The 14604-nt window shown below is 49.1% G+C and overlaps 1 protein-coding gene and 2 long non-coding RNA genes across 6 annotated transcripts in view; 1 reads left to right on the forward strand and 2 right to left on the reverse strand.

Annotated features, from left to right (window-relative positions):
• The window catches only part of SNX19 (sorting nexin 19), a 41645-nt gene extending 38115 nt beyond the window's left edge, over positions 1-3530 (forward strand). For all 3 annotated transcript variants that reach the window (XM_041771476.1, XM_041771477.1, XM_041771478.1), the window contains 2 exons: positions 819-906; positions 1989-3530. In XM_041771476.1, the coding sequence (XP_041627410.1) occupies positions 819-906; positions 1989-2121 (221 nt within the window). In that variant the 3' untranslated portion in view covers positions 2122-3530. The remainder of the gene's footprint in view (positions 1-818; positions 907-1988) is intronic.
• Positions 3531-4166: 636 nt separating this feature from the next.
• On the reverse strand, positions 4167-8467 carry LOC121500248. 2 transcript variants are annotated; one of them, XR_005990347.1, is made up of 4 exons: positions 5621-8467; positions 5152-5291; positions 4892-4949; positions 4167-4313 (listed from the first exon to the last, which is right to left on the reverse strand). It is a non-coding gene; the product is annotated as an uncharacterized LOC121500248 (long non-coding RNA). The 2 variants fall into 2 exon arrangements; XR_005990346.1 differs by having other exon boundaries at positions 5152-8467.
• A 144-nt stretch (positions 8468-8611) lies between these two features.
• The window catches only part of LOC121500985, a 36503-nt gene continuing 30510 nt past the window's right edge, over positions 8612-14604 (reverse strand). The window contains exon 5 of the long non-coding RNA XR_005990465.1: positions 8612-9243. This is a non-coding gene — a long non-coding RNA (uncharacterized LOC121500985). The remainder of the gene's footprint in view (positions 9244-14604) is intronic.

Genomic DNA, 14604 nt, shown 5'->3' on the forward strand with positions numbered 1-14604 from the left:
GTCATTGAATAAGGTCCTTAGCAGTAGATAAAAACAAACCTGAAGAGGATTTTTTTTTTCTTTACTTTCTATAGGTTTTTAGGTGGGGAAGGCAGCATGTTGCCTGTGGCTGTGCTATGGTAACCAGGGTGCAGTAGTGAACTGTTAGCTCTTAGGACAGTGTTATGTACTCTTTTTTTTCCCGTTATATATGTATTTTTTAATTTAAATTCAATTAGTGAACATATAGTTTATTATATGTTAAAAAATTATTAGTTTCAGAGGTAGAGTTCGGTGATTCATCAGTCTTACTCACATCTCCTCCTTAATGCCCATCACCCAGTGACCCCATCCTCCTACCCCCCTGCCCTCCAGCAACCCTCAGTTTGTTTCCTAGGATCGAGAGTCTCTTATGGTTTGTCTCCCTCTCTGATTTCATCTTGTTTGATTTTTCCCATCCTTCCCCTATGTTCATTCCTCTGTCTTGTTTCTTAAATTCCACATATGAGTGAAATCCTATGATAATCGTCTTTTTCTGATTGTCTTCTTTCACTTAGCCTAATACCCTCTGGTTCCATCCACGTTGTTACATACTCATCAACTTCTGTTCTCCACCCTAAGCTTACATCAGAAGTACCTGCACTTCTATGACAGGTTACAGAATTATTTAAACACTTAAGAAACATTTTTCTTAGCTTTTCCATTCTGGTGTGGCTGTATGGTTGAGAAGTTTGCCAGAAATACTCAGTCTGAATACAGATAGCAGATATCATGAGATAATCTTAGAACCTGGGGCTTCAGTGGTAACACTGAAACCACACATGTTTTTTCCTCCTCAGATATTGTGGTAGAAATCCTTGGGGTGAACAGATGTCGACTGAGCTGGAGTCTAGTCTTGGAGTCACTACAGCAACCCCTCATCAACAGGTAGGCTGAAAGACGTGTACACAGCATCTCCGCAGCTCTGGCCTCATAGTGTCCACGGTTTCTAAGAGAGCAGCCCACACTGAGAAGAACGGAACCGCAGTCTTTCTTTGCCCTGGACTCTGACTGCAGAGCGAGATGTCCAGGTCTACACACACTAAGGAGTCCACACTGCCGGCTTCTGAGCAGGCTGTCGTGGGTAGTGAGCCAGTGTTGGACCAGCCACTGTTTGTATTTGGAAGAACTCGGCATAGGCCCCGTATGAGCTAGTGAAATGCCCTGTCACCCTCCAGGCTTATTCAGTGTGCTTAACAGTTCTTTCAGCATCTGCCAGCCCCCGTGAACACTGAGAATATCTCCTGGCCTATATAACCCAGGCGGGATAGTGATTTTCAGCTTTATGTTCAGGGCCTCACAGTAAGGCTGATTAGTGTTAGAATCAGGAATTGTCTTTGCTTAATAGGAAGGAGACAAGATAATGAGGTTGGGCTCTGATCAAAGGACCAGAAATACCGCGTGAACACCGCTATAGAGTAATTCAGAAGAGGTAGATATTTTCCTGGCTGGTACCATGGGATGCAAGTCTTCTGAGAAGTATTCAGGACTTCCTTCCAGTCCTTTCTCAGACCCTGTCCCAAAGTGGACTGTATCTATTAACTGTCACCACCCAAGGGCTCTGGCTTGTGTTTCATTGCCTGTAAGGTCACCTGTGGATCTATAATGATTAATTATGAGAAACAGCCGTAGTCAGGAGTTCTGCTCAGTAAGTTGATATCTCAGGGGTTTTTCCCTCCCTCACAGCTCCTCAGAGCGGAGCTGATGTGCTAAGATAACTAGATAAATAAATGGGGAACTTCCAAAAATCAGGTTTCAAGTTCTATTCCCACCTTCATCGGGGTCATAACCTTTATTCACCAGACTTTTATTTCATGGCAGAAGCTTCATCAAGCTATTGAAACGTAGAGTTCACTAAGGAGATCAGTCATGGGCAAGAGGGGGAAGGGAAAACAAATGTCATAAACAGGATCTGGTGTCTGCTGACCGAGCCAGACCCTCCTCTAAGTTGTTTTGTCCATTTGTTTCAGGCATTTGATTTACTGCCTTTGGGACATCATCCTGGAATTCTTGGATCTCAGTGCCTCTGTTGAGGAGCCTACCGTAACCGCCTCTGCCTCAGATACCCCAGGCAACCCCAAGAGAACGGGTGTCTCCCCTTAACCATAGGTTATTCGCCCATTCTTGGAAGGCTGGGAGAGGAGAGTAGCTCTGCCACCCCGTGACCATCAGGAACCTGTGCCCTCTGCAGCTGGCCTGTAGCTCGGAAGGCCTGGGGTCCCCGGGGCACAGTTGTCCCCTGGCTCTACTCCATAGAGCAGATGCCGTAGCAGGTGATGGGGGAAGTATGTACCAGTCGTACCCATATACATTTCCATACTGTTTTTGTGGTGTTTGGATTGTTGCTGGTGGGTAGATCCTAGAAAAGGAATCTGTGAGGTAGAAGAATGAGCCCCTTTTGCCTCTCCTTTGCCCCTCCTCCCTGAGGATGTTTGCCAGGAGCCTGGCCCTGTACATGCACTTTCCTAAGCCACCAATACACAAGCTGTAGATAGACCCAAGAGAAAACTGATAGCCAGATTCCTTGGAGGAGTAGGCAATTTTCTAGAGCTCTCTGTTCCCACCAGGCAACCGAAATTCATCCAGGACCACTCTTGAAAGCCAGAGCCCCACGCTCTGTCTCGTTTCCCAACAAGTCCAGAAGAGGGAGGGCAAACATTTCTCAAGGGGCTTTTTGCTGATTGGCTGTTTTCCAACACATCATGGAGGATGTCACTGAAGGCTGCTTCCCCGGGTGGCTACACTTTTCCTGTTCAGAAGACTTCGGAGCTTCTTCCAAAGCTTCTCAGTAGATCCACCGCACTCTCCACACCCTTTCCTGAAAGAGAAAATCTGCGTTACAGATTTTATGTATTAGCTTTCCTCCCAGCCCGTCCCCAAGAGCAGTTGGTTTTGGTCTTTGTGACCTTCTCTGTCTTCCTTCAGCAGAATCACATGGCAAATCGCTTATTCAGCCCAGTGCTTCCAAAGGAAGGGACACATGCTCCGTAGCTGGGAATGCCCAAAGAGTAGGAAACCCAGGCAGCTGTGGGGCTTCTCTCCTCACCAGTCTCCAGCAGGGGACTTTTAACCTGAACCAATAATACTAGCAAACCTGCAGGGAGTTGCTCACCCACGAGAAGCTTTTTACTTCCTGTTCCTTAAGGATCTGATTAGTCTTTAAGAAAACTTAAAGATGAAGGCAAAGGTGGTATGTAATATCTTAGAAGAATGGAACAGTTAGGAGAAATTGTTGGTAGCGGGGCAGACAGAGTGACAAGGGAAGTGCTATGCATTAAATGCATGTGAGTAGCTAACAGAAGAGGTTTAAGGAGGTCCCGGGAGACCTGTGCCGCCCTCATCCCATGAGCCTGCCTGTTAGTGCCCTGCTGTCACTGAATTATGGATCCTCCCATTTGGAGGGGGATCTTGGGGTTAGACTGACGAGAATGGGAAGGGTCTAGAATGAGCGTCAAGTTCTCTTAGACTCTGAAGTAGATGATGTGCACACAATTAAAGTGGTTATGGGAAAATGTTGTGCAATCTCTTACCTTTTTTTTTTTTTTTTTCTTTTTTTACCCCTCTGGAGGCTTGTACCCATAAAGTGTTCTGCTATGATTGGAAAGCTTTAGGTAGGCTATTACTGCCTAAGGACAAGGAGATGAATGAGATCATGTCTCATGGCACCCTCTAGCCTTAAAATACAATTGTTACAGTGACTTTATGGCTCCAGAGCTCCTCCCACCCCGGACACTCATGGGCAGAAGGAGCTCAGCATGTCTAGGTTTAGTAAGTACTTGCAGGAGTGTGGGGTTGGAGGGAGTCCTGCCTCACTCACTGAAGCTGATCCTCCACCTTTTTCAGTGAGGGCCAGGATTCTCATCGTGATAGATGCAGTAGCCAGCTCATTTCTACTACCCTTCTCTCCCCATACTTCACCCTCATATGTACTTAGCCACCTATATCACTTTGAATCTCTGCTGCTAGATCTGGCCCAGATGTCACACAAAGCCAGTACGTCAGTTGACACACCATAAAATCCTTGTGGCTGTAAATTAAGGAATTTTTTGATATTTCCAACCCAAAGAAAACTTGCCTGTATTTCATGTTACATATGAGATGCCACCTCTGTTGTCTGTCCCAAAACATAAGCTCTCCTCAGGCCCTCCTCCTACCCAGAAGGGAAATCATGGGTATCCCCAAGGAAATAATCAAAACCTACCTGTGGAGTGTGGGTAGCAGGCACAGACAAGAAGGGAGATGAGCACTTGGGAGGGAGCCACAGGTGTTAAGAAGAGATGCTCCCAGCTGAGAGACTGATAAAAGGCAATGAAGAATCAGGCCTGCATTAACCCAGAACATTCCTGATTTTTCTTTTGTGCTACCCAGCACATTCATTTCCAGTTACTACTATTTTCTTTGCTCATAGCACCAACAACAGCTGTTAGGTCTTAGGTGGAGTCAAAATACATGTATATGGCTGTATGAGTCAGGACGCTCTGGACTGAAGGAAGACTCCTAGGAAGTGTTATTTTCTTCCATAAAAGGAGTACCTGAGTAGGTAAGCCCCAGGGGATGATGGATTCAGCACCTCGGACCCCATAAAGGGCCCAGATTCTTCCCATCTTTCTGTTTTGCCATTATAAACATGCTTGTCCTGTTCCCAGACTGCCTACTTTCATGGTTGCTGCAGTGCTGGGCATCACATTTGTACATAACTATGAAAGAACAGGGGCGTCTCTCCTGTGTTTTCTTCTAAAGAAAGAGGAAACCTTTTCCCAGAAGCCCTTCAGGAATGCTCTCCTCATGACCCATTGGCCAGAACTGTCCACCCCTAGGCCAACCCACAGCCATTGAAAATGCCATTACCTGGTTGGCTTGCAATAGTACTTACCACCCCACACCACCTCCCTGCCCCGGAGAGGAGATCATCCTCCAGGAAAGTTAGACACCTAAAAAAATTATTAGATGTTACCCAAGAAGAAGCAGAGTTTGGGTGCTAGCAGACAGTGTCTGTTCTATCATCTGTACAACATCAACAAATCCCCCATGGCACTCTGGAACTGAACTTTCGCTGAAGGCATTACATGAAGCACTTCACCTAGAGTGACTTACGTAACCCATACATCAGCCCTGTAAGGTAGGTTCTATTACCTGTCTCCATTTTGTAGATGAGGAACACAGATCGCAAGTTGCCCGCAGTCACTTGAAGAAATGGCAGAGCGTAGGTAACAAATCCTGCTGGTCTCCCCTCAAGCCGACATGCATAATCACCATCATCTTCGTCTGTGTTTCTTTTTACACAAAGCAAAATAAGACCAGATTTTCATTTTTAAGGAGCTCACAGTCTAGTGAAGAAGTTAGTAAACCTTTTTTGGTAATGGGGCAGGAATAAATATTAGACTTGTGGCCACGTGGTGGTCTTCGTTGCAGCCACTCAGCTCTTCCATTGTAGCATGAATGCAGTCCTAGACAATGCATATAGGGAGGGCCGGCTGTATGTTCCAATCAAACTACCTACAAAAACAGGCAGCTGAGCACATGTGGCCATGAGTTGTTTGCAGGCCTCTTGTCTAACAAGTTAGAACAGTGCTTCTCAAACTTTAGTGAATGTGTGATTTACCTGGGGCCCTACTGAAGAGTATGTTGCATTTTTAAGAAGCTCCCAGATGGATGCCAGTGGGCGTGCAGATCTTCAACCACACGTTGAGTAGCAAGGGCTTAGGACATGGACGACTCTCATCGGCCGGGCACTTCACTGGGAGTGGAGGGCCCTGGAAAGCCTGAGGTCATAGTATCTAAAGTGACTCCTGAAAGATGAGTAAGTAGTGAAAACATGGGGAGGGTATATAGAGGAACAATGAATGATGTGTGCGAAGACAGAGTCGACACAGAAAGACAAAGACTGGATGATTCCACGGATGTGAAGGACCTGAGTGGTCAACCTCACAGAAACGGTAGAAATAGGGTTGTTGGGAATTAGAGAGGAGACTATTACAGAGCTTCAGTTTTGCAAAATGACAAAGTTCTGGAGATCTGTTTTCACACCAGCCCAAGCAGATCTGACACCACAGAGCTGTACGCTGAAAGGGGTGAAGATGGTCCATTTGAGATTCCGTGTACCACAATCAAGAGATGTAAAATTTTGAAAAGCTATGGAGAGCTACAGGCGGAGCGGTGTGCCCAGGAACCCGGCCCTGTTCTCCCTCTGCATGGTGGGGACTGTGAGGAACCTTCCTGAGGGGTACTTTTCGCCCAAGCTCACAGCTCCTGCTCGGGAAACGCGGGCATGGGCCTTCCCACACGTCCACGGCCCTTCCTAGTCCTACTCCCCTGGACTCATGCGTGTCTCTGTCACCTCCCGGCCCCAGCCTCCATTCCCCCGAGCCTGCTCCCCTCATTGCTGCTATGGAGATGGCCTCGAAGCCCTGCAGAGTGCGGGTGCTCCACGCCGGAAGGCCTGCTGCCCCCTCGCTCCGCACTCAGCGGCTGTGGGGACGGGGTCCGGTCACCGAGCCTCAGTGGCTCTTCGATCTCTCTCACAGAAAGGGGCAGAGACGCTACAATCACTCTGAGAAGTGAATTTCCAGAACAAGCTTCATCAAATAACAAGTGCCGTGCAGCGACCACATGAAGGCTTCCCTGCTGGCCTGGTCGGGGGGGCAGTGGAGACGCCTCACTGCCCTCTGGCGAGCCCCACTCCCCGGCCCTCAGAACCTGCCCTGTGTGTTCTCCCAGGAGGAGGAGGGACAGTTGGCCAACTCTGCTGGGTACGGATGGGGAATGGAACCAGCCAGGGGGGGAACGAAACCATGATGCTTCTGTAGTCCAAGGCCCCACTGGGCAAGCTCTTGCGGGGCTTAGCATCCCCATTTCCTTTCCGCCGAGAGTGCCAGAAATCACAGGCAGTACTTGCTCCGCCTCTTTGGACAGGAGAAGGAAAGGGCACCCTCTGCGGCGGAGGGCGTGAGGGAGGCCGTGGCACCCAGGGCCTTCCCAGCCAGGAGCCGGGCAAGGGAGACCACACAGCTCTCGCCTCCGTAGCCTACGACTCGCCCAGTGTTTATTACACAAAGACATCACTGCCTCATTTTAGAAAGAAAAAACCCAGAAGAATGTGTCAAGCGAGTAAAACTCATCGGAGTCCCCTTCCCGCTGTGAGCCAGTGGGCCCTGAAGCCGAGAGGGCAGTGACATGGTGGAGCAAATGGCACCCACGGCCACCGGGGCAGATGCGCGGTGCTCTTCTCCGACTTCCAAGCCCTCCTGCCGCCTCCCTACACCTCTCACCTGTCTCCGGTCCGAAAGCACGTGTGAACTCTACTTTCTCAGGAGTGAAAACAAGCATAGAGGCTGCAGAGAACTCCAGTCTCTCATGTGTCTTCAACATGACAAAATCTCGTTTCTCTCCACGTCTTGACCCTTGGAACCTTACCTGTAAGTGCTGCTGTGGAAGTCACTAGCAGGCTGTTTCTAGGCATGGAGGTTTGGGAAGGAAAAATAATGGCATCAAGATCCAAACTCAGAAAAGATTTCTTGAATGTCTTGAAACATTGTCTACTTTCAACTCAAAACAGACCTGTCACCAGAGTTTCTTTAGGAAATGCAAGCTAATTTCAGTATTAGGGTGTTTTAGTGATTAAGAAGAGAAGTCTGTGTCCGTATCTACATCCATATCGTGGCTTTTGTCCCCCTTCACTCTTTCCCTGTCACTGTTGCAGCCTGTTAAAGCGATGGCAAGCTGGCTATAATTACTTTCCGACACTCGCATTAATCAATGAGGGAAAAGGCCAAGCTAGATAAACCCGAAAGTCTGCGATTACAGAGAAAGGCTCTGGCATGTGTGCAGAAGCTGTGACTTCTCTGTTCGGGGCTGAACTGGATTTGGTGACCTTCAAGCTCAGGTCATCACCCCTTTTGTCTGTGCTCCTTGGAGAATCATCCTGCCCCAGTAGCAACGGAGAGATTAACAAAGATATGGCAACGTGTCTGCATTTCGTAGCTTGCCCTTAGGGAGGATCTACCTCATTAAGGAGAAAAAACTTACAAAGCCTTTTTGGAGTGTACATTCTTCACCTGTACTAACACGGAGTCCAAATCCAAAGTATTGGCAAGCGAGTTCCTTTCCAGCTTCATGTACTTGTGTCAAGAGTTTGCCTGTAAACACGAATGATTCAAGAATCCTGAGGGCACCTTTCGTGAAGAGTCTCCAAGAGAGTCTCATGGGGTTGGTTGGCAGGAGGACTTCTCCTGGGAGACAGAATGTCTTAGGGAAATGGTTTCCCGGAAATCCAAGGGCCTGCATCCTACCCTTTCCTACTTCTGGCCTGTGACCCACGTTCTTCCGGCTGTGCGCACGTGGGCACCCTCTGTCTGGGCCAGTTAGTCTCACTTCCCCATGGAGGTTTATCTGACTGTGCCAGCCAAACTTCTCTCTCCTTCCCCTGTACGACTATACACTGCCTGTCAATGCGATCAAAGTCAATGTGCATTTTAAGGGGTCCTCGGTAAGATCCTAATTCTTCAAGGGCAAGGAGCATACTATCTGGTTTATCCCCATCATATCCCTATGCCTCAACGTTCCCATAGATTCACCTAGTGGATAGTGGGTACAAATGAAATGCTGAGCCTCGTTTAATTAAAGGAGATTCTGCTGCTTAACTTTTAGAAGGTAAAACATGTTAACACAATGAATTTCCTGGGGGCAGGAGATGTGAGAGAAGGACAAGGGGGAAGCACATTTTCGTTTTTCTGACCATTGTGTCTTTGTTTAACAGCAAATATCAAATGAAAGAAATTGGTTTTTGTATTTCCTGTGCCAAAACCCATACCATTTTATAACGGTACTATTTGCAGTCTAAGTATAGAGGCCATAAGGTGCTAAAACTGTGAGCTCTCTAAAGAAAATTAGTCCTGATTTGAAGATATTTTTTAAAAAATCCTCCAGTCACCAAAAAATACACAACATACCCTGTCTACTCTCTAGGCCCCACCTTCACCTCCTGGATCAGAAAACAAAACAAAAATCAGCAGGGAATATTCTCAACTCTTCCCTGCCCCAGACAAATTTGTAAGAAAGTGATTACCATGAAGAGAAAGACTTGCTTGCTACCTGACTTCTTTAAAATTGTCTTGGAAATCCTTTGGCCCCAGATTTAAAATTCTTCTTTTCAAGCCTTCTCCAACAGCTTATCTAAGCCACGGCTAAGATCCCGCGAGGAAGACTCTTCAAAGACAAAGTAATAACCTTGAAGAGAAGAAAGGCTAGCATAAATTCCCCCTCGCTCTTACAGGTGGTTGCACCACATTTCCCACTGCAGCTATTTGCTCAAACACGACGGATCAAAACTAAGCAGCTGCCCTAAGAATGAAAACTAATGAATCCAAGACACCTGGATCATCGACAGGTCAACATGTTGGCCCTGGAGGGACAAAGTCACCTGCTGTTTTGGAGCGCCAGAGCCAGCCTCCAGGCCGTGATTTGAAAGAGAGCAAGAGCAGGTAAAGGAGCACAGGAGGAGGAGGTTCAGTCTGAGAATGAAAACAATGATGCATCTCATGTAAAGAAGGAAACTCTAGACAATACAGTGCTTGGGTCATATATTATCTTAGAGTAGGTCTGCATAAGAAGGATCCCATCTGCTGTGGAATGAAGTCCGTTCTGGTGCCAGTGAACATTTGCACAACACATGATGTGGAATAGTCTCTGGAGCCAAGATTGGTTCTGTATCCACCCCAGGGCAGGTTGGTCAGTCTCCAGTATAAACCTCCTTGGGATTAACCACTTATTCCAGTGTTGTGCGCTGGATAATTAATACCAGATCTGTTCCAGACAGCTTTGTACATCCTGCATACGGATGAAGACCCAAGAAGTTGTTTTGGTGATCTGTTTGGATGGGATGGAGAAAGCTGCCGCTCCAATGTCTGGAGCAGCAGTCCTCCCCCCACGTACAGGTGTGTGCCTTGCAGATGGGGGCTTGTGGGCGGCAAGTGGCATTTACCAGGCCGAAGCTTGTCTGGGCAGGTAAGAGGGGAGAAAAGTGTGTGCGGATGCAGAAGTGGTATCTGCAGCCTGAATTCTGGAAGAGTGGGGCTAGGCGCCTCCTTTTAGCAGTCTGGGGAGCACGGAGGCAAGAGCTTGTGTTTCAGCGATGCTTTGGATACAGAAGAATGCCCACGGTTGGGGTGGAACGGCCTGAGTTCTTTATAAGATTAGGGTTTCCGGGATCCCTGGGTGGCTCAGCGGTTTAGCGCCGCCTTCAGCCCAAGGCCTGATCCTAGAGACCCGGGATCGAGTCCCACATCAGGCTCCCTGCTTGGAGCCTGCTTCTCCCTCTGCCTGTGTCTCTGCCTCTCTCTCTCTCTCTCTCTCTCTCTCTCTCTCTCTCATGAATAAATAGATAAAATCTTAAAAAAAAAAAAAGATTAGGGTTTCTGTGGATTCTTCCCAAGTGATAGAAATTTTCCTTTCCTAGTATCGTCCATAGCAGGCAGTATTGGACCAATAGTTTGCCTAAGCCAATTTCTTTCTTTTCCCTCAATTCCTCGGTTCTTTGTTATTTTTGAAACCCTTTTCTTTTTCTTTCTTTTTTTGTTTTTATTAAGAGAGAGCACAAGCAGAAGGGTGGGGCACTGGGAGAGGGAGAAGCAGACTCCCACTGGGCAGGGAGCCCAACCCAGGGTCAATCCCAGGACCCCGGGATCATGACCTGAGCCAAAAGCAGACACTTAACCAACTGAGCCTCCCAGGCACCCCCCAGAAACGCTTTTCTTAAACACTAAGTAACAAGAAAAAAAAAAACTCTCAAAAAACTTCATATTTCTGTCTTTTCTCTTTTATGTGTGTGCAGCACCAAAACTTCTTTTCTTCATCCCTAAATTTTTCTCCTATATCAGTTTACTGATCTTCGTGGGTTGACTTGGCTGCCCCACTAGTCTAATTATCTTTTTGATAAATTAATGTGGACAGCAACTTAAGGTTACATGTAAATCTTAAACATATTTCTTGCATTAGACTCACATTTCATATCCTATGAGGAAGATTGCCCTACTGTCCCCTCCTGTGAAGTCAGAATCACCACCAATCCCTAAGATTAAACATTTTGATAATTTTTTTCCATGTTCCAAGCTACTTGCACAATGTTGTAGGCTAAATGTTTGTGTCTCCCCCAAATTCATATGCTGAAGCTCTAGCCCCTAGTGTGATGGTATTAGGAGGCCGGGCCTTTGGGAGGTAATGAGATTTGGAAGAGGTCACAAGGGTGGTGCCCCATGATGGGATTAGTGCCCTTATATGAAGAAGAGAAAACAACAGAGCTCCTCTTTCCTCCTGCACGTGAAGAGCAGGCCATGTGAGCACAGAGAAGGTGGCCGCCTGCTCACCAAGAGCAGAGGCTGCAGAAGGAAAGCCCCCTGCCGGCTCCTTGGTCTTGGACCTCCAGCCTCTAGAATTGTGAGAAGTAAATTGTTGTTTAAGCCACCAGTCTTGGTCTTCTGCTCTGGCAGCCCGAGCTGAGACCCACAACTAGAAAGTTGAGCCTCGTACATCTCTTCTCCTGATTTTAAGTCCAGATTCTGAGACTCAGAGAATATAGTGACTTTCTGAGCCTTCCATGGAAAACCTGTTGTGAAAAACAGTTCAGGCTCTAAAAATTATTAAACCGCCTCTGGAGACATTGCTAAAGCTTTTCTCTCCTTCAAAGTACCTCTGCGAGTTTACCCTCCTAGAGGCACTTTCTGAAAACTGGTGACAAAATACTGGATAATTAATAGCTTCCTTGGGAAAGAGCTGAGTGGAAGCAAAAGACGGTTGCTGATTGCACCTGTCTGTAGTTCTGTATGCCTTTGGCCTACCCAGCAAATAAAGCAGTGCCTTTTTAAAAAATGAAATGTAATTAAAAGTTTATCTTAAATTGGCCGGACTTAGCACAACGTGCTGGAGACGTGCGCAGCTGTCTCGACGAGGCCCGGGGTAGTGAGGCCGGGGTAGTGCGCCCCCTAAGCTGTCCCTTGCAGGACACCCGCCCGCCTGCCCTCCCTGCAAAGCCCTGGAAGCCAGACTGGCGTGCTGCAGTCCCCCCAGCAGGGAGCACGACCCCACGGCACGTCCCTCGTTTCTCCTTATGCTGTCATCTCACAAATTCTCAGAGAGCTTGTCTAGTTGCTCTGCCTTCTCCACACAGGCCCATGAGACTTCGCCTGTGCACAGTCGCTTGATCCACAACTGAACTTGGCAGCCTTCTCGTGTCAATGAGTAACATTTTTCTTTCCTTCTGCTCTTGGAATCCCCACTGCCACGTGGCAATTTTCTTTCCATCTGCCTACACGCACCTAGAGCCCACACCCCCCAATGCCCCCTTGGCTAGCAGAGGAGGGCAAGAACACCGCGTCCCCCAGGAGCAGAGGTAGAGCCCCGGCCGGTGGCTGCCCCCCGCCCCGCTGTGAGAGTACCCACTGTCACCTCGCCATCGGAGGAGGGTATCTGGCACAAATTTCACAGCAGCAGCTGCAGACTTCATCTGACTTTGGGAGCTCCTATGGGCCTGTTGCCATGGTAACCGGCCACCACCTGACCCTCACGCCCTCTGAGACTGTCCGATCTGATGTGGAACTGTCCCCAAAAGCAGACCCCGGACTGGCAGCTCTTGACCATGACCCCCTCTCAGAAGCACATCGCTGCCTGGAATGCGGTGCTCGCTGGGGTGAGGGGGCCTCCCTATTACATGGGAGCAATCAGATGAATTCCGGGCTCAAAAGGAATTGCTTTCCCCCCTCCAAGAGACGTACTCTCCAGTCCCCAGCCTAGCCTCCCGTGAGAGGGTTCCTCCCCCTTTCTCATTATCTTCTGTGTTCAGGATGCTGAGCTAATGTGGGCTGGGAGCATCACGGCCAAAGGGTCGGAGTATCTTCCAGGAGGATGCTGGGGGGGGGGGGGGGTCAGCCTGGGGGGTGTGGTTGTAATGTTGCTCCCCGCGGACTCTAATCTGAAAGGGCAGCCCTCCTGCCCACAGGAACACAGGAGAGCAGTAGTGCCCGTGAGACCCATAGAAACGGGGCTTAGTCAACCCTGGGGCGCGAGAGGGCAGGGACGGAAACATTTCAAACATTAGCCTTACCAAATGACCACTTCTTTGGAATTGTGACACGACCCCTTCACCCCAAACTCAGGGAAGGGAAGCAACAAACGGGAGGAGCAGGTTTGCCCGGGCATCGCAAGAACCGGCTTCTGGTCGGAGTCGGGGTGATCCTGGACAAATCTCTACTGGCCCGACTGAGGGTTTTTGCCTCCGCACACAGGTTGGACCTTGTAGCGGGTAAGCGCCCGCCCGGCCCTGCAGCATCCAAGCTGGGCCGTCCAGGTGTTGGGCCGCTTCTGGAGCAGCGACGGTGCACTCTGCATGCTTGTCGTGGAGATGAAGTTGTTATTATATTTCATCTCGAAGTTTATCTCAGTAGAGATTTTCTCCCACCTCATTTGGGTCTCAATATCAGGAAGAAAAAGGGAAGCAGAAGGAAGGGAGGGAAGGAGGCAGGGAGGGATGGAAGGAAGGAGGGAGGGAAGAAAGGAAGAAGGAAAGAAAGAAGGGAGGAGGGAAGGAAGGAAAGAAGGAAGGGAGGAGGGAAGGAGGGAGGAAAGGAAGGGAGGAGGGAGGAAGGAAAGAGAGAGGGAGGGAAGGAAGGAGGGAGGGCCCTAGTTTCCTTATCCATTAAACTGGAATAACAACGGTACTTTCCTCCCAGGGACTAGGCGGGGGAAGGGGCTAAATGAGTTCATGTGTTTAGGATCCTTAGGGAAACGTCTAGCACACATCACGTCCTCACTGTCATCATCATTGGCGAGGCCCAGACTAGAGCCCGGGTCTTCCATCACCTGGCTCGGCGATGTTCCTGCTGCCCGACGCCAATCCTATCCTTACTCCACGGACGAGAACCTAAAGCCTGCAACACCTAGGTGCAAAGCTCACCCCCAGAGCCCCTCTTGGACACAGAGGTCTAGAACCGATGTCTTCGGACCCCATTTAGTCCTTCCACCCATAAGCCGTGCTGCCCTCCGCTGCTCTCAAGGCTTCGCACGTCATAAAGCAAGCACTCTGGTGCCCCACGGCCGTCTCACGGCCTCCTGGGAGGACTCCTCCACCCCCGTGGGAAGAGAGCAAAGGCTCCGAGACGGCTCCTCGCAATGGGGCCCGCGCACTGCTCCCCGTAGGGCTGTCCGTATCCTGTCTGTCCCCTGGGATAGTCTCCCCTCGTCTCCTTCCAACCCCAATTATCATCAGGGCCAGACGATTCAGTATTTGACCATTTACGGCTCCCTGCGTGCAAGCCTGGCTTTTTGCTCTCAGTAAGACTCCTTGAGAGCCCGGACGGTTGCACACAGGTGTGTGTTCACTGCACGTGATGAATTAGCAGGTATTTAAGTGGTTCTTGATTCATGAACCGACTGGTGGCCCGGCGGACCGACGATAGCGCAGTCTCCCAGGGGTTGACAATTGTCCTTCTCTCTTAGTTGCAAGTTCAGGATGATCAAAGAACTTGCCTCGATGGCATTTAACCCCACAGTGACTGAGCAGTAGACGTCCCAGGGGCTGGGGAGGGCGGCAAGGTCCCC

The sequence above is a fragment of the Vulpes lagopus genome, chromosome 10, assembly GCF_018345385.1.
Source record: "Vulpes lagopus strain Blue_001 chromosome 10, ASM1834538v1, whole genome shotgun sequence".
Taxonomy (NCBI): Eukaryota; Metazoa; Chordata; class Mammalia; order Carnivora; family Canidae; genus Vulpes; species Vulpes lagopus.